Source organism: Mesoplodon bidens (assembly GCF_964165515.1).
Source record: "Mesoplodon bidens genome assembly, chromosome: 9".
In the NCBI taxonomy this organism is placed as follows: Eukaryota; Metazoa; Chordata; class Mammalia; order Artiodactyla; family Ziphiidae; genus Mesoplodon; species Mesoplodon bidens.
In genome coordinates, this window is record NC_138166.1 from 37,194,432 (window position 1) to 37,213,288 (window position 18,857).

General features: G+C 34.1%; 1 protein-coding gene and 1 long non-coding RNA gene across 2 annotated transcripts in view; one reads left to right on the forward strand and one right to left on the reverse strand.

Annotated features, from left to right (window-relative positions):
- The window catches only part of LOC308622926, a 431,583-nt gene that overhangs the window by 361,969 nt on the left and 50,757 nt on the right, over positions 1 to 18,857 (reverse strand). The gene's annotated exons all lie outside the window — the stretch shown is intronic.
- On the forward strand, positions 1,131 to 13,961 carry AGR3 (anterior gradient 3, protein disulphide isomerase family member). Its single transcript, XM_081244655.1, has 7 exons — positions 1,131 to 1,381; positions 5,461 to 5,524; positions 11,464 to 11,516; positions 12,054 to 12,130; positions 12,374 to 12,437; positions 12,883 to 12,966; positions 13,721 to 13,961. Exons 1-7 carry the CDS (start codon positions 1,273 to 1,275, stop codon positions 13,768 to 13,770), a joined length of 501 nt encoding a protein of 166 aa, XP_081100781.1. The 5' UTR covers positions 1,131 to 1,272; the 3' UTR covers positions 13,771 to 13,961.

The following is an 18,857-nucleotide window of genomic DNA, read 5'->3' on the forward strand; positions in this document are numbered from 1 at the left end:
CTCATAAAGAACTTTTCCTAATGCCTCCTCCAGATTAACTTTTTCTTAACTCTTTACTTCTAGAGATCCCTCGGAGAATCTTAAGGCAACTAGGGGCTCTCTTCTCCAGAAAAGAGAACAAAGGCACATAAAATTTTACATACAATTCAGGGATTTTTGAGACTCTAGTAGCTCAATCATAGACCTTCTAGAAGCTCACTGCACCCAAGTTTAGACCCTACCCTAGATGGTTGCTTCAATTTTTCCACTGCAACTTTCACTCTGACAGAGTCTGCCCTCCCCACGTTGGACTTTGTGTTCCAGAGTCAGCTGTCTTTATCCCCTACTGAAATCTACCCTTTCTTTGTTTCAGTCTTTATGGTACAAGATGACGCTCATACGGTAAAAGATGGCATGCTGAAATGTTTCACAGTATTAATAAGTTATAGGAACTTAAACTTCGATCCTTATCAGCCCCATGGTTATTGTTTAACAGAGTTTCTCAATACAAAATAATTTAAAAGTGGGTCCCTTGCAGATTAGGAAAGAAAATAATTTAAATAGGACCAAACTAACCATTTTCAATCCAGGAGAGGACTGAAGGGATGTACTGCTGGCTAGATAAAGATACTAAAATGAGAGGAATGAATTTTAAATAGGGCAGGGTTGTAAATTTAAGGGCAAAAGGCTGAGTAAATGATGGAAGGATAAAAAAGATAAGCAACTGTAGAGGAACTGAAGAACAAGAACCTTCATATTCTGTTTTTCCTCAGCTCTAATTTAAGCAGTATTTGTTCATGCCTAATCTTACTGTCTTGGCAGAGTTAAAATGTCATTTTAATCTATTAGATCAAGAAGAATCAAAGGGCAAAGAATATTTATGCATGACAAACGTCACCTTTCCACTGCACTTAGCAGTTGCAAGGCCTTTAATCAATATCATCTTATTTGAGTTTTAATGCAGTTCCATGAGCACTAGAATACCATCAGAAGTAGGCTTTGGGTGCCCTGGTCCAGTTCTCTTTCAACTTCACTGTACTGCTCTCAGGATGCCAGGAATGTCGCTTTTCATCAAGTGGACATCTATTGAGTTGATTGTATTTTTACAATAATTTAAAAATAAAATGTGAAAGTTCTAGGTGGTTGTACCATGTCAATTCACACAAGCAGAGCAATCTGGCAGCATAGGTTTGATCTCTTAACAAATGTCTTAATGACAGCCTGAGGTAACCTACCAGATTCTGACAATTATTTTTTATCATCCAGCTGCTTCTGAGGGATTCTTGAGAAGATATGATGTTACACTCAGCTTTGGTCCCCTGTCTCTTACTCATCACGGTTTCTTCTAACCTTGCCATCGCAATCAAAAAGGGAAAAAGACCTCCTCAGACACTCTCAAGAGGTACTGGAATCTCATTTTATTTTCTGAACTCAGTCATTAGGATTGTTTTAAAATTCATCATCTCTTGCCCGTAGTCTAGTTATAAGGCCAACTCAATTAACTGAAATTTTTTGTTGTGTATCATTTCAAAATAGGAGGAAAAAAAAAAAACAGAGAGGATCAGTTAATTTTAAAGAGTGAGCCAAATGAAATGAAAAACAATTTGCTGCATCTTCTACAGAAATAGTGGAGAACTGGTTTCATTGCCTACAACTTTGGTAACCAGAGTCCTGCAAAATGCTATTGATTGATATGTTATATTGATATCCTAAATGCAATCAGGATTCCCTCAAAATCTGTTGCAGTGCCCTGTCCTCTCTTTATTCAGGCAAGAAAATAATTTGGAATGATCTTACACTGGGGTCCCCAGAAAATTATACTTTATCTCCACCCTCCAAGAATTTTGGTTAACCAAGTGTTTGCTATGCTGACTCCAGAAAACAGCTGCAGTATTTTTAGAGGACATAATCTAGATTCGTCATTAGCTACATTGAAAACATTTCTATTTTGCAACAACTGTTTTACTTTGGCCTGAGAAACAATTATATCTTCATCTGCAAAGAAATAATTCGTAAAGAAAATTCTCAGAATTGATTCCTACATTTCCAGCTACCAGAAATGGAAAGAAAATCATTTGTCTCCAAATAGCTATTCTAAATTAGTAACACAAACCAAAAAACACTTGACTGGTACTTGGAATGGTAATGTGACTGGAGCAAACAAATGGAGATCAACTAGAGCATAATTTCAAATTTTAAAATATTGGCTTTCTTTCCAAGTTAATTCATTCCTTAACAGATGTATTGGGTGCCAGCCAATTGCCTGTCAGTGTTCAGCCAAGATAATTAATTCTACTTCAGTTTAAAATCACAGAAACTATAAGTCTAAAAAAATCAGTAGGTTTTTGTAAAATAAATAAAAGAGGGAAATATTTTCCTAAGTGTAATTTATCATGTACCTCCATATATACATACAACAGTTATAAAACAATGAACTCAGTAGCCTTAAAATGCCAAAGATCAAACTCACTGCCCTTAAAGACCCTCGAGGGCTGAGTTAAGCAGCATGCTGTAACTATAATTAAGGTACCAACATTCTGTGTATTCACTTCCAAGTGTCCACTAAAACTATTTGGTGAATTTTATGAAAAATATACTCAATACATACAATAAATTTTAAACAATGTGATGAGTCTGTTATTTCAGTTAAATTATTTCAATAGGGGAGATGACTGATAGCAGCTGGGAACTCCATTATTCAGAATTGGTTTGCATTTGGTTAAGCCTTTATCTTCTACTGGCACATAGAAAACAACTGAGAATGAGGATTTAAGGTAGGGGTGAAAGGGAAATTTGACTACAGTGTACCAAGTAGCATATGGAGCCTCTTAGAGTGCAGAGCAGCACCAGTTAAACAGAGACAGTGTTAGGGAGAAAAGGGATTATTAATTGGAAAAAGGTAAGAAATGGTTCAATAAAAAAGTGAACCCCAAATCTTAACTTCCTTTTAAACCAAAACTGCTCTGCGTCCAGCACCTGGTCCAGTGCCTGGTATACAATAAGTACTCAATAAATACATACTGGAGAATGAATAAAATCTCAGAAGATAAGTAAGCATAGCCAGTAATGGATTAGGAATTAGGAATTATGATAATGAACAGAGAACAATAAGACTGTATTGTTTTACCTTCATACACCCAGTGCTAAGTGGAGCAAGGCATATAGCAGATGTTCCTTCAATATTTGTGGAACTAAGTTAAACAGAAGCAGAGAACAGTAATTCTTCCCACTGCTGACATTCTGGCATTGGATGATATTTGCAACAGAATAGGGAAATTGAGTACGAACCTAGTCTCACTGGCTGTTTCCAAAATAACTTTTATCTAATGCAAAACATGGAATAAACTTACTACCTGTGTTTGAGCAAAGTTGTAAAGAAAGTCTTTCAGGGTTATTACAGATAGGAAGTATTCCTGCTAAGGTTGGGGTACTAAGCTAACTTAAGATGTCTTCCAATGTTAGGATTCTAAAGTCAGGCAAAAACAAACCAACAACACTTCTGGTAAGAGGGTAAAATAATGCACTCACTTGGAAAAACTGTCAGAAAGTTAAAGTTATAGTTACCATTTGATCCAGCAATTCCACTTCTAAGGATTATACCCAAGAAAAATGAAAACATATGTTCACACTGAAGTTTGCACTCAAATGTTCATAGCAGCATTATTCATAAAATCCAAAAAGTAGAAACAACCTAAATGTCCATCAACTGATGAATGGATAAACAAAATGTGGTATACCCATAAAATGGAATAATATTTAACCCAAGAATGAAGTCCTAATACATGCCACAACATGGATGAACCTTAAAAACACTGTATTAAGTGAAAGCATCCAGTCATAAGATACATCGCATCTTATATGATTCCACTTATATGAAATGTCTGGAATAAGATAATCTATAGAGACAAAGTAGACAAAGCAGACGAAGTAGATTAGCCATTTCTTAGGGTTGTAGGAGATGAAAGAATTGTGTGGTGATAACTAAAGGGTACAGGGTTTCTTTCTGAAGTGATGAAAATCTTCTAAAATTGATTGTGGTGATGGTTGCACACTATGTAAATATACAAAAAAATGTATATACTTTCAATGGATGAACTGTATTGGCATATGAATTATATTTGAATAAAGTTGTTATTAAAAAACAAACAAACCAAAACCCAACAGGCAAAAATCATGGGATCATATTTATCCTGCTTCATAATTCTGCTTCATAAGTCCTGGACATCTTTAAGCCATGGTATCAAAACCAGGAACTCCAGTCTGACAACATATGAAACTTATGAAAAAACTCTGGGTCCAAAATAGCCTGCAACTATTTCTATTTTCAAATTAATTCAACCTTTTTCATCCATAGACTGAGACATTTCCTGAAAATACTTTGAAATATTTCTGGATGTTTTGTGCATTCTTCTCCTCTATGGTCTTATTCTTCAATCTCTAATACACATTCCCAACTACTCACATCATTTCTTTAAAGGCTAGTGGGGGGACTTCCCTAGTGGCGCAGTGGTTAAGAATCCACCTGCCAATGCAGGAGACACGGGTTCGATCCCTGGTCCGGGAGGATCCCACAGGCCATGGAGCAACTAAGCCCGTGAGCCACAACTACTGAGCCTGTGCACCACAACTACTGAAGCCCGTGTGCCTGGAGCCTGTGCTCCGCAACAGGAGAGGCCACCGTAAGGAGAACCCTGAGCACCGCAACGAAGAGTAGCCCCCGCTCGCCACAACTACAGAAAACCCATGTGCAGCAATGAAGACCCGACGCAACCAAAATAAATAAATAAATAAATAAAATTGATTCTTAAAAAAAAAAACTAGTGGGTTCTCTCTCTACCCATTGTGTTCTGTTTTCCTCTCCTCCACTCTTTTGGATGCTTCCAAAACAAGGGTTTTATTGAGTCTCTCAACCATGAAATTCCCACACCAGAATTTTTTTCCCTGTTAAAACTCAAAGCAAAATTTGAAATTCCTTTTTTTCAATGATGTGTTATGACTTTGAAGGAGTCAACATCTCTTGGCACTCAAGATTCAAAGACACTGTTCAGTATAGCCCAAAGTATTCCCGATAGATTTACAAAGATTAACTTAACAAAGATTTACAAAGATTAACTTAACAAAGATTAATAGATTGCAAAGATTAACTGTTATTTCCTCCTGTACATTCTGAAAGTGAGAGGTCTTGCATGGTCCAGAGATGTCCTTTCAATCACCACTAATCATAATAGCATCTACTGAACACTTACTGGGTTCAAGGCCATGGGCCATAAGATTCAAAACATAGTCACAAAACCTCAGTAACATCACCTGAAAGGACACAACCTCTTTGTATCTAGTTATAATTATGTATCCTCCATACCTTATGTCAGACAACTGCTTGGTAGCTTAAATATCTATAGATAGATACCTGCTTCTCACACTCCCAATTCAGAACTCTTTGGTAGTCCTGAGTTAACACATTGATTTCTCTCTTCTGTTTAGGATGGGGAGATGACATCACTTGGGTGCAGACTTATGAGGAAGGTCTCTTTCATATTCAAAAAAGGTAAAACACCTCTCAGTTAACTTTGACAGATGATACAGATACCTCCTCATAGGACAGCCAAACACTAGCATGTTTGCTTTTCAGAGGATACAATAAGAATTTGCTCTGATATTGTATGCTGTTTGGACTAAGAGTTGCTATTAGAATTTTTTATAAACAACAGCTCTAGACACTTTTGTATTAATTTCTTAATTATCCAATTAGCTAATTATCCAATTAGCTCTTTTATCTGAGGAATAACTGACTTAACATTATATTAGTTTCAGGTATACAACTTAATGATTGGATATTTGTATATATGCAAAATGATTACCACAATAAGTCTAGTTAACATCCACCAAGCAAACTTTTGAATATAAATTGTATAAACAAAACAGCATCACTCACTGGGCATTATACAAGCTTAAACAGGAACCTGACTTATAGCAGCACTTCTCAAGGCTGTTTGATCATCAGAACAACTCAGAGAGCTTTTTTAAAAATCCATATTCAGGGTCAACTACTTACTGAGTATCCACTTCTATGTGCCAGGCGCTCAGTGACCAAGAGTGATGTGAGTTACTAAAGATCTACTAAATCTTTGGGGATGGAGCTGAGAAACTTGTACTTTTAAAAGCACCCCAAGAATTTATCAAATATCTAAAGAATGTTCAATTCAACTCTTTGAAGAAAAAGAAAAGATTCCAAATAAGAATTGGGTAAAACACTCTCAACACCGGACAAATATTAAAAAAAAAAAAAAGAAGTCTACAGAATAATCTTATTTCCAAATAGAAATGTAAAAAACAAACAACATATTAGCAAAGAGCAGACAGCAAAACACTAAAGAATATACCCTGATAAAGTGAGATTCAGTCTGGGAAAGCCAAAAGATTCAAGATTAAGAAATCTATTAATTAAAATAATTTAATATTTATAAGGATACAAATCATACAAGTATCTCCTATCTCCACAAATGCTAAAAAAGCATTTAATACAATGCCAAATCCATATTTGAAGTTAAAAAACTTATCCATCCCAGCAAAAAAAGTCAACATCATGCTTACTGAGGAAAAACAAAGTATCTCACTGATGGATTCTTTAATCACTACAATTACTGACATTGTTCTGGAGATAATAACCAATGCAATTAGATGAGAATAACTTACAAAGGAGAGAGTGAAAAAATCTTCATTTGCAGCTGATGACTGTGTTTGTGAAAAACTTGAGAATCAGCCCAAAGTATCAGAACTACGAAGATTCAGTTAAATTAGATGAGACTAAATTAATACCTAGAAATCGACAGCATTTATATATATATAATCAAAATAGTTAAAGGCACTTATAAAATACCTTATATAAAATAGCAATAAAAAAAGATGAAATATCCCAGGATAAACCTAACAGGAAATGTACAAAATCTGTATGAACTAAATGTACTAGTGAGGAAAAAATTACAAACCTATGTGAAGGGATATCATGTTCTTGGATAGGAAGATTCAACATCATAAAAATGTCAATCCTCTCTATAGTTAAAAAAAAATTTGTTAAGACAATCACAATATATTAGTACAAGTTTTTAAGTGATTTTAAAATTGAAATGGAAACACAGACAGACCTAAATAGTTAGGAACATTCGGAGAAGAAATCAGTGGGGACTAGTCCTTAATCAATATGAAACATTTTAATAACACAGTATGTTACCGGTAAATGAATTGAATAGAATGGAGAGAACAGAAAACTGGATACTACAGAAATTGTTTACATGATTAAGTGGCATTTTGAATCAGGAATAGGAGAGATAGAGTATTAAAATTATTGTTAGAATTTGATAGCCATTTGTGAAAAATAAAAAAATTTGGATCTATACCTCACATTTTACATTAAAATAAATTATAAAGATTAATTATAAGGATGAAACCATTAAGGTACTAGAATACACTATTACAAAACTGTTATTTCTTTAAATTCTTGGAGTAGGGTACAATTAGGGTGAGGCATGAGGGATGTCTAGGATGCAAAAACAAAGCACTTAATTTTTGTGCCCTAGTTGCTACTCTTGCCTCACCCTAGTCCTCCTTTAGAGTTGAGTATGGCCAAAGGAAAAAAAAAAAGAAGAAAGAAAAATCCTTAAAAAAATGACTAATATTTTTGATTATGCAAATTTCTGCACAACCAGAAATTTATCATAAGCAAATGAAAAAGGCAAAAAATACAAAACAAACAAAAAACTATAGCACATATTACAAGAGTGACTTTCTCTAATATACAAAGTACTCATATAAATTAATAAGAAAAAGGTCAAGTCAATGACCTTGAAAAAATGAACATAAGATAGGATAGTACACAGAATAAAAAAATTAGTAACCTAAACATATGAGTAAGATTATTTTTTTACAGCTTTATTGAGATATAATTTACATAAACATTGTGTAAATTTAAGGTGTAGAATGTGATGATTTGATGTATGTATATATTGCAAAATGATGACCACAATAAGGTTAATTATCACCTCACATAGTTAACGTGTGTGTGTGTGTGTGTGTGGTAAGAACTTTTAAGATGTACTTTCTTATCAGCTTTCAAGTATACCATACAGTAGTGTTAACTCTGGTTATCACTAGATTCCCAGAACTCACTCATCTTATAACTGGAAGTGTGTACCCTTTGAGCACCTTCACCCAGTTTCCCCACCTCCCAATCCCCACCCCGGGAAACCACCAATCTACTCTCTGTTTCTCTGAGTTTGGTTTTTACTTTTTTTTAAATTCCAGATTCTACATATAAGTGAGATCATATAGTATTTGTCTCTGACTTATTTTACTTAACATAATATGCTCAAGGTTCATTCATGTTGTCACAAATGTACTGAAAGTCACTTAGGTTGCTTCCAGGTCCTGGCTATTGTAAATAATGCTGCAATGAACATGGAGATGCAGATATCCCTTTGAGATAGTGAAACAGTGATTTCATTTTCTTTGGGTATATACCCAGAAGTAGAATTGCTGGATCATATGGTGACTATTTTTTATAAGAAAGTAAAACCACATTAACTTCCCTCTTTCATCTACTGGATAAAAGAATTAAAAGCTCAATAACCAGTTTTAGTGAGAGTAAATACTTACCTCTCACATTATCAGAGAGAATATAAAGTGGTACAGCTTCTAAGGAAAGTATATACAGTGCATCAAAATTATAAATGCACATACTCTGACGCAGAAACTCCACTTCTGGAAATTTATTTACAAATATACCCACCCATGTGCAAAATTATATGTAAGTAACATCATGTTCACCAAAGCATCTTTTTAAATGTCTGAAAACAATCTAAACATAAAAGGTTGAAAAGAATTTAAATATCTATTTTGAGGAGACTAATAAAGTAAAGATGATCCATATAATGGAATATTATACAAAAGCACAAGGGAATAATATCCAAGATATACCATTATGCTAAAAAAGCCAAATGCAAATACATGTGTATAGCGTTCTAGTATTTGTATTTTTTAAAAAGAAAGGATATATATATATACATATGGACATGCATATGAACATACACAATTCATAATCATATACATTTATATAAGTATATACACAAGCATATGCATATGCACGTGTATTTTGTTAAATGACCTGAAAAACTCTGGAGGCAAACTTAGATTCTTAGTAACATTGCTTACTTCTTGAAGGCAGGACAGGAGAGAGAATTTTTACTTTTTTAACTTTTGAATTTTAAACCATCTGAATTTGTAACTTATTTTCAATGAAAAACATGTAGAATTTTAAAAGATAATTGACCAAATGATGCTGATAAGCAGCTAGGCTTGGAAGGCTCTGGTTTTAGGGCATCTCAGAAGTACAGCTCCCCAAAATTTTTACTCTTTCTCTCACTCGAGTTTCTCATAATCTGATGTGCTAGTTCATAAGATTTTTTTTCCCAATTTAAAATGCTTTATTTTTTTAATCCTTTTTAAAATTCTTTTCCTATTTAGGTTATTACAGAATATTGAGCCGAGTTCCCTGTGCTATACAGTAGGTCCTTGTTGGTTATCTATGGTAGTGTGTACATGTCAATCCCAAACTCCCAGTCTATCTCTCCCCCCACCCTTCGCCCCTGGTAACCAAAAGACTAGGGACCACCTGTTTTATTGATAATTTGGTCTGTGAGCTAAGGATGATTTTTACATTACAAGTATGTTTTTAATCAAAAGAAGAATAATATCTTGTGACACATGGAAGTTAGTTGAAATTCAAATTCCAGTGTTATAAATTAAGTTTTACTATAACGTGGCCACTCTCACCTTGTTGCATATTGTCCATGGCTGCTTTCGTGCAATAACAGCAGAGGTGAGCGACTGTGAACAAGACCACATGGGCTGCAAAACCTCAAATACTTATCATCTGCCTCTTTGCTTTAAAAGTGTCTGAGCCCTTTTTCAGGGGTTCCTAATTCAGTGTCTGCCAGAAACAGAAGCTTTTCCTAAAACGGATTACTGTCTTGGTTTGACTGCCTGAACAACCCATTCAAAGTTGAACTATTAAGACTGAGTATTCTGTGGTCTTGATACATTTTTCCTTGGACTCCAGTTGGCCAGAATCTGATGGAGAAATTAGTTTTCCAAGAGTTACATCAATGTCTTTCCTTACACAGAGTTATCCTTATTTCCAGATGTTGTGCTGGGAAGAAAGGGTAGCAGTTCAGGAAATCAGAATGACTCATGCCCCTGAATTGTTCTGCCTCACAGGACACCTCTATCTACCTAAGTGCAATCAGAGAAAAAGTTATCTAGTAAAAAAATTACTACTTGGTGCTTAGCAGGTCTAAGTTCTGTATGTGTCTCTAAAGAAATGTCATTGAATATTCTTAGGCTCAGTTTTCTACTCATTAAAAAGAGGTAATAATATTTCATTCATTGGATATCTAATCTTCTCTTTCACCAGTAAATGTGAAGTTGTTGGCAAATGTTAGCTTTCTATGTTATAAATTTTAAGAGATAAGTTGTAGGATTTATTCTTACCTAAAATTAACTTATATTCTAAGTTTGAGGATTAAATGAAATTATTTACACTTCAAAGTGTGTTATTTAACACTTTTGAGACTAAAGTTTGAAAAAACAGGATTATTCAGTAACAAGTATTTCATATGATTACGTCTGTTGTTTTTAAAAAGATTTATGCTTGATACATACACACTTGTCTATCTTTTTTGTACCTAGCATCCTTGCAAAATTAAAGAAACATTTAAAAAAACATCTTATATACCCGAATCATAATTATTTTGTCCTTCACTGTAGTTAACATTCTAATTTTTCTCGTATTCTAAACAGCAGGGTAGTCAATGAGCTACCAGCAAAACTTGTCTTCAGAGAGTTAAAATCAAAATGACACTGAAAAATATATAGGAAGGGAACTCTCCCTGAGACTGTTGGTAATTGTAAGTTGTGACAAGAATAAAAGGTTGTGAAAATGGTCAAATATTAATAGACTTTTTGAAAAACTGAAAACAAACAAAAAACCTAAGTAAAAACTTCGACACTTCCAAAATTTTATACCAGATGTTCATTGGAAATGAATACTACCTTGTTCATAGTATCCTTTCATCTATGGAGACAGAATTGACTTTTATTTTTCTAACTGTACTACAGTATACATAAGAACTGCCTGGTAAGCTCGTTAAGCTAAGGATTCCTGGACCTCAACCCCACAGATGCTGATTGAGTGGGCCCAAGAGGGAGCCTGAGAATTTACATTTCTAATGAGCTACATTTCTGGTGACGCTGATGCTTCAGTGCTGAGGCCATGTTATGACTAACAGGGCTACAGACTACAGTGCTGTGATTTGTCAGGCTGAGATGTTTACTTTATGTCTCATAGAAAGTATGAGAATCTTAAATCTAATTTCACTGTACATTTTGACTCAAATTAATCACTTGGCTCAATTCCACACTCTTTCTGTTTAGTAACAAGCCACTGATGGTTATTCATCACTTGGAGGACTGTCAATACTGCCAAGGTAATTTTTGCTCCTGAGATCTTATTGTATCTCCAATATGAAGTAGGAGAGTGACCTGGTTACAAATTGTTAAGAAGGCACTCAGGAAACTCTATTCCAAAAAAAAAAAAAAAAAAAGACAACTGCTAGAGTACCACCATTTTACTAAGGTGCTTAAAGACTGCAATGATTGTTAGTAATCTATTGAATATATTTATATTATATGTCCTTTAGAATTTTATATCCTTCTTCCTCCCCTGCCCCCCCCAAAAGGTAGGAAAACTGGCTGAAAGAAGATGCTTTTAACCAATGAGTCAGTGAATTACATGACATTATAAAACTGGTGATTTCATCAATGTGATTCTCTCTTGATGTCTTCTTGGATAGACTCTGTCCCTCATTGCTTTCCAATGAGAGACTAAGTGGCAATGGGCCAATGAACTATTTACATCCAAGTTACAGATGCAAACAAATGCAAAATACTAGCTTAATTTTGCTACATTATATTGAAGGCATCTTGATCCTTGAAACTAATTGACATTATGTTTTCTCCCACAGCACTAAAAAAAGTGTTTGCCCAAAATAAAGAAATACAAGAAATGGCTCAGAATAATTTCATCATGCTGAATCTCATGGTACATGACCTCTACAATGTTTTCTTAATATCTCAATTCAGTGGAAAAGCTGAATCTCTTTTTTTGTCTTTTTTTAAAGACAAAAAGAGCTATAAAGTATTAGTGGATATAGAATGTTCTATAGAATTGTAAGAGGCCAAAATATACAGCTTACTGAAAGACTTGTTTACATAAAATATTTTTAAATCAACTGTTAAAGACAATCCAATCCAATAACATTCTTTTTTTTCGTCTTTTTCCTAGCATGAAACCACTGATAAGAATTTATCGCCTGATGGACAATATGTGCCTAGAATCATGTTTGTGGGTAATTGTATAATCTCTTTCCATCAGATTTAGAAAATCAGTAGCCTTCTTGCTTTTATTTACTTTTAAATGCTAGTTCAAGTACTATTCCTTTTAAAGGGAAGTCATTAGTAACCCAGTCAATAACAGTTCTTGTTAGGTCAACAATCAAACTCATTATATCTATAACTTGCAACTTATAAATTTTAAATTTTAATTTTTTTAATTAACTGATGCTATGAAATCAATATCCCAATGTAGTTTCTGTATCGTTCTCTAAACTATTATATGTTGACAGAGACCTGTGACACACTAAAATGAGAAGTCAGATTAACTCATAATGAATTCATATGTATGAAAAGTGATTTTGCTTATAAATTTGCTTAACGTTTGTTTTACAGTAAGAGGCAAGAATGATTTTCAGAATATTTTAAATAATATGTAAGGGACTTATTTTTTCTTGGCAGATCCTTCTTTAACAGTCAGAGCTGATATAACTGGAAGATACTCAAACAGATTATATACATATGAACCTCAGGATTTACCGCTATGTAAGTATTCACAAATTATCTTGAACAGTGATACTAGCAACACTTGACTGTTAGAAGGGTCAATGTTACCCTACATGGGTGCTTCCCCACTAACAGTGCTACCCACACATCACAGTCCCTGGGGCTGGTAGTGGTGATAGTGCTTAAAATGCAAACTCTTAGCTCCCATCAAAATCAGAATTTCTGGGGCACCTCAGAATCTCTTTTTTCAACAGGGATCTCTAATAGTTCCTATGATCACTAAATGTTAACACCACCAAAAAGAATAGAGTACACATGAAAATTAAACCTTAAGAAAGCCAGTCCATTCTTCTGGTATCAAAGATTATATGTGATTTCCTCAAAGTGATCATAATTAAATCTTTTCTCTTCCTTTAATGCCTATAAGCAAGGAGATACAGTCTGACTTGGGACTTTCATTTTTACAACATTCACTATCAACTATGTTTAATAAGAGAGCTATGCCTGTCATATCCAGCAATACTGCTACAAAATAATAAGTTAACAAAACAGGTACTCCCTCAAAATTCCTTTGATAAATTTTTTTAACATTAAGTTAATTAACCAGCTCTGAATGGTATAATCCTTAAATTTACATATACACTTTTAGCATAGTATTCTTTAAGGTTGCAGATAAATCCCCAAATCTTTATAGCTGTTAATTTTAATGGGCCAGTTTTAAATTCAGGGGTTAATTTAAAAATTTGATACTCTCATTTACTAATAGAATAATATATATTTACTTCTATTACAGTGATAGAAAACATGAAGAAAGCATTAAAACTTATTCAATCCGAGTTATAATGTATTACCTCTAAGAGGTCAAATGTCACGAAGAAAAACTTCTGGCTAATTGACTAATACTAATGGGCGGCTAAATGAATTTTGTAACATTACCATTTAGATTTTTAATGTGTTTGAATATTCTTAGGAAGGTAAAATGATATTTCAATAAATATCAAAACCAGAGCATGACAATATTGTGGTTTGATTTCTACCTGCATCGGTAGCAAAGAAAGCTTGCTGATAGTTATAGTGGAGACAGGAAGACCTAAATAAGAGGTGTCTACACTGCTTGTTTCTATTTCCTCATCTATCAGCCATTCCACCAAGTAAGCTAATCTTAATTCTGATCCATTAAATCGAACCTGCAAGTTTAGGTCATAAATGATCTTCGTGTTTCCAAAGCAAATGGATGCACCTCTATCCACTTATTATTTAACTTTTAGCAGCATAACTTTTAGAGTTAACCATTTCTTTCTTTTTTTTATTTTAAAACAGACACTTAAAAAGTAATTACAATAAATTTAAAATATATTTTAAAACTTTAAATATGTTTTGCTTAATTACTGGGTGGATATTTAACACTTTTAATCATTTCAAGAAGAATGTAACTGCCTCCAGAATATTAAAGAATACCTCCAGTTAACTAGCAGAAGAGGAATCTATCCATTCTGAAATTATTAAACATTCAACCACCAACTCAATTCTTCACAGGAATCTTTTGGAGGATCACATCCATGTCTTCTATTCCTCTAAATAACACACACACAAAAATCCTAATTTTTTATGAACAAAATTTCCCTAATCATTTGGAGTAATTCTAATTACTAATGGAAACGCCATAGTCAGCTGGGAATAATTCTCAGAAACAAGAGAATATTTCAGATGGGAAAATTTTTCCTAATCCATAGGATTTGATTACATTTAAATAATTTGAAGTTTTGAAATATAAAGGTACACTTTTATATGAGACAGATATACAACATCTATGATAACGATGTCTGATTAATTCCAATGTTTCATGAGTCAGAGAAAGAAAGGTTTCTTCCAAGTTTTATCTGATCATTATTCAGTTCATTTTAAGCAGACTTTTAGCAACTGATCTATTTGGATATAAACAGTTCACAAGACCATCAACACTAGATATCCATGTATCCCCACTGCAAAAGAATATTAAATATCTTATTTTTTTATTTTAGATAAAAGTTTGGAGTTAATTTTTTAATGCATTCTAAGAGACCAAAGTGTACTGGTATACTCTAATAATATAATGTATGAAGACTAATATAACTGATTTCACTGTTGCATAAATAGTGCAGAAGCAGAAAATGTCTGTGGTCATTGCAGTGAACTAAGAAGGAACCAGTTGACAATTTAGTTGCTGATTTAAGAACTAATAAAATAGAATATTCACTTGTTTTTCTTCAATTAGTGTAAAAATGTTACTAAATGATAAATTATTCTTTACCATGAAAATATATGTGCCTTTATATTTTTAACATATGTATTTAAATTACATATAATTCAATTATGCATATAATTATACATACACTAACATTTACTATACATCTAGTTTATATATATATTTCATAAGTTATATCAATCAATGTAGTCTTGTAACCAATTTAGTTTCCTTCTCTACTCTACTTTAACAATTAAATTCTATATCTTAGGTGATATTTCTATCTAATTTCTTCACTTTATAAAATTAGTGGCTTAGATTCCATTACTTCTGTGGTTACCCTTAGCTTTGAAATGCAGGACTAGGCATAGAACCCACATGTGTATATATAACTTTACTTCTATTACTTTTAGCCTTGTAACCTCCAAAAAAGTATTTATTCTTTCTCTAATACATCCAATATTAAGAATTAAATTACTTACACCAGCTAACTGAAACAGTATGCACAATTCTGTGTGTATAGGCGTTTTCACAGAGGAGTTTGGGGAACTTTCAATTGCATTTCAAAGAGATAAAACAGTTTAAAAAGTTACATATTCAATGCAGAAAACTATAAGACACTGATGAAAGAAATTAAAGATGATACAAACAGATGGAGAGATATACCACATTCTTGGATTGGAAGAATCAACATTATGAAAATGATTATACTACCCAAAGCAATCTACAGATTCAATGCAACCCCTATCAAACTACCAATAGCATTTTTCACAGAACTAGAACAAAAAATTTCACAATTTGTATGGAAACACAAAAGACCCCGAATAGCCAAAGCAATCTTGAGAACGAAAAATGGAGCTGGAGGAATCAGGCTCCCTGACTTCAGACTATACTACAAAGCTACAGTAATCAAGACAACATGGTACTGGCAGAAATATAGATCAATGGAACAGGATAGAAAGCCCAGAGATAAACGCACACACCTATGGTATAAGGGAGGCAAGAATATACAAAGGAGAAAAGACAGCCTTTTCAATAAATGGTCCTGAGAAAACTGGACAGCTACATGTAAAAGAATGAAATTAGAACACTGACTAACACCATACACAAAAATATATTCAAAATGGATTAAAGATCTAAATGTAAAGCCGGACACCATAAAACTCTTAGAGGAAAACATAGGCAGAACACTCTATGACATCAATCATAGCAAGATCCTTTTTGACCCACCTCCTAGAGAAATGGAAATAAAAACAAAAATAAACAAATGGGACCTAATGAAACTCAAAAGCCTTTGCAAGCAAAGTAAACCATAAACAAGACCAAAAGACAACCCTGAGGATGGAAGTAAATATTCGCAAACAAAGCAACTGACAAAGGATTAATCTCCAAAATATACAGGCAGCTCAGGCAGCTCAATATCAAAAAAAAGAAACAACCCAATCCAAAAATGGGCAGAAGACCTAAATAGACATTTCTCCAGAGAAGATATACAGATTGCCAACAAACACACAAAAGGATGCTCAACATAACTAATCATTAGAGAAATACAAATCAAAACTACAATGAGGTATCACCTCACACCAGTCAGAATGGCCATCATCAAAAAATCTACAAACAATAAATGCTGGAGAGGGTGTGGAGAAAAGGGAACCCTCTTGCACTGCTGGTGGGAATGTAAATTGATACAGCCACTATTGAGAACAGTATGGAGGTTCCTTAAAAAACTACAAATAGAACTACCATATGACCCAGCAATCCCACTACTGGGCATATACCCTGAGAAAAACACAATTCAAAAACAGTCATGTACCACAATGTTCATTGCAGCACTATTTACAATAGCCAGGACATGGAAGCAACCTAAGTGTCCATTGATAGATGAATGGATAAAGAAGATGTGGCACATATATATAATGGAATATTATCCAGCCATAAAAAGAAACGAAATTGAGTTATTTGTAGTGAGGTGGATAGACCTAGAGTCTGTCATACAGAGTGAACTAAGTCAGAAAGAGAAAAACAAATACCATATGCTAACACATATATATGGAATCTAAAAAAAAAAAATGGTCATGAGGAACCTAGGGGCAGGACAGGAATAAAGACGCAGACGTAGAGAATGGACTTGAGGACACAGGGAGGGGGAAGGGGAAGCTGGGACGAAGTGAGAGAGTGGCATGGGCATATATACACTACCAAATGTAAAATAGAATACTAGTGGGAAGCAGCCGCATAGCACAGGGAGATCAGCTGGGTGCTTTGTGACCACCTAGAAGGGTGGGATAGGGAGGATGGGAGGGAAAGAGACACAAGAGGGAAGAGATATGGGGATATATGTTTATGTATAGCTGATTCACCTTGTTATACAGCAGAAACTAACACCATTGTAAAGCAACTATACTCCAATAAAGATGTTAAAAAAAAATACGAGACAGAAAATGCAATTAGAGGAAATTGGCTCTGGGCACAGAAATATTTGCAACTTAAATTTAGGCATAATGGGTCAGTTTGCTGGAATCACATGCTAGAAAAAGATCAGGAGATCACAAGCCAGGAAATTCTGTGATGCGGCCAAACGAAAGGACGCTTTGCTTGAGTTCTGTGGGTTGTAAATGGTGTGTCGAGAGCATCCCCTGGCATTCTAGATATTCACCAGAAAAGAGTGTTCTGTGATTCTGGTGCAGTCACATAGAGCTGGGCGGGGGGGGCGGAGCGGGGTTGGAGAGTGTGGTTATGTGGTTCTGGGAAGATAGTGTATGAGTTGGCTGGAAGAGGTTTTAAATAGACATTTTATGAGAAGGGAGAGTGAAAAGTCTATTCATATTATGTTTTAAAATAAAAGAAATTAATCATAAAAAAGAGTTATATATTCAAAAAGAGATTAGAATAGGATTGTCAGTAAAGAACATCCAGTTGAATTTAAATTAGAGATTAGCGACCATTTTTTTTTTAGTATAAGTACGTCCTATGCAGTATCTGGAACACAGTTATGCAAAAAAATGTATTTGCTGTTTATGCGAAATTCACTTTTAACTGGGTGACCTGTGCTTTCATTTGCTAACAATGGCCACCCCAGTTTAGAATCACTGCACTAGATGCCCCTCCTTCTCCTCCTCTTTCCCCTTAATTTTTGCCTAAAATAGCAACATTTGTTTGGTTTTTTTTGCAACATTTCTTTATATTTCAAATCAATCTCTCAGTTTCTGAATTCCAGAAAATAACCTCAATTATTTTATAGCATTTAATCTCTCCTAATTTAACTTCTACTCTGTGCCAGACACTGTGTTTGATATTATAGATCCAAAGATAAATTAGATAAAAATAAGGCTGTTTTGTTCCCGAGAAGAGTTCATAATTTAGTGGTAAGAGAGATCACTGAGGAGAAACAATTCCTTAAGAAATAATGTAATAGGACGATGTGGGAGCAGGGGAGAGATGGCCCGACTCCTAGTGGGGCTTCACACAGGATGCAGCACCCATGCACCTTGAACAAGAATGTATTCCACCATTGCGGAAATTCACATGATGAAACAGAAAATAAAGCACGTTATAGGGGCTACAGAAATTCTCATTCATTGGTTTAACTCTAAAATACAGAAGTATACAAGGTTTTCTTAGCAATGCCTTTGAGAATTTTAGATTAGGCTTAAGATACTGTGTCAAGCTTCAGACAAACTTCTTTAACAAATAGGATTACATACTA

Bases quoted from the DNA above. Each gene is read 5' to 3' on its own strand.
- AGR3 (XM_081244655.1), top strand. From the start codon at position 1,273: ATGATGTTACACTCAGCTTTGGTCCCCTGTCTCTTACTCATCACGGTT. The intron at 1,382-5,460 runs GTACTGGAATCT...TCTTCTGTTTAG, and splicing joins TCCTCAGACACTCTCAAGAG to GATGGGGAGATGACATCACT. The intron at 12,438-12,882 runs GTAATTGTATAA...TTTTCTTGGCAG, and splicing joins GCCTAGAATCATGTTTGTGG to ATCCTTCTTTAACAGTCAGA.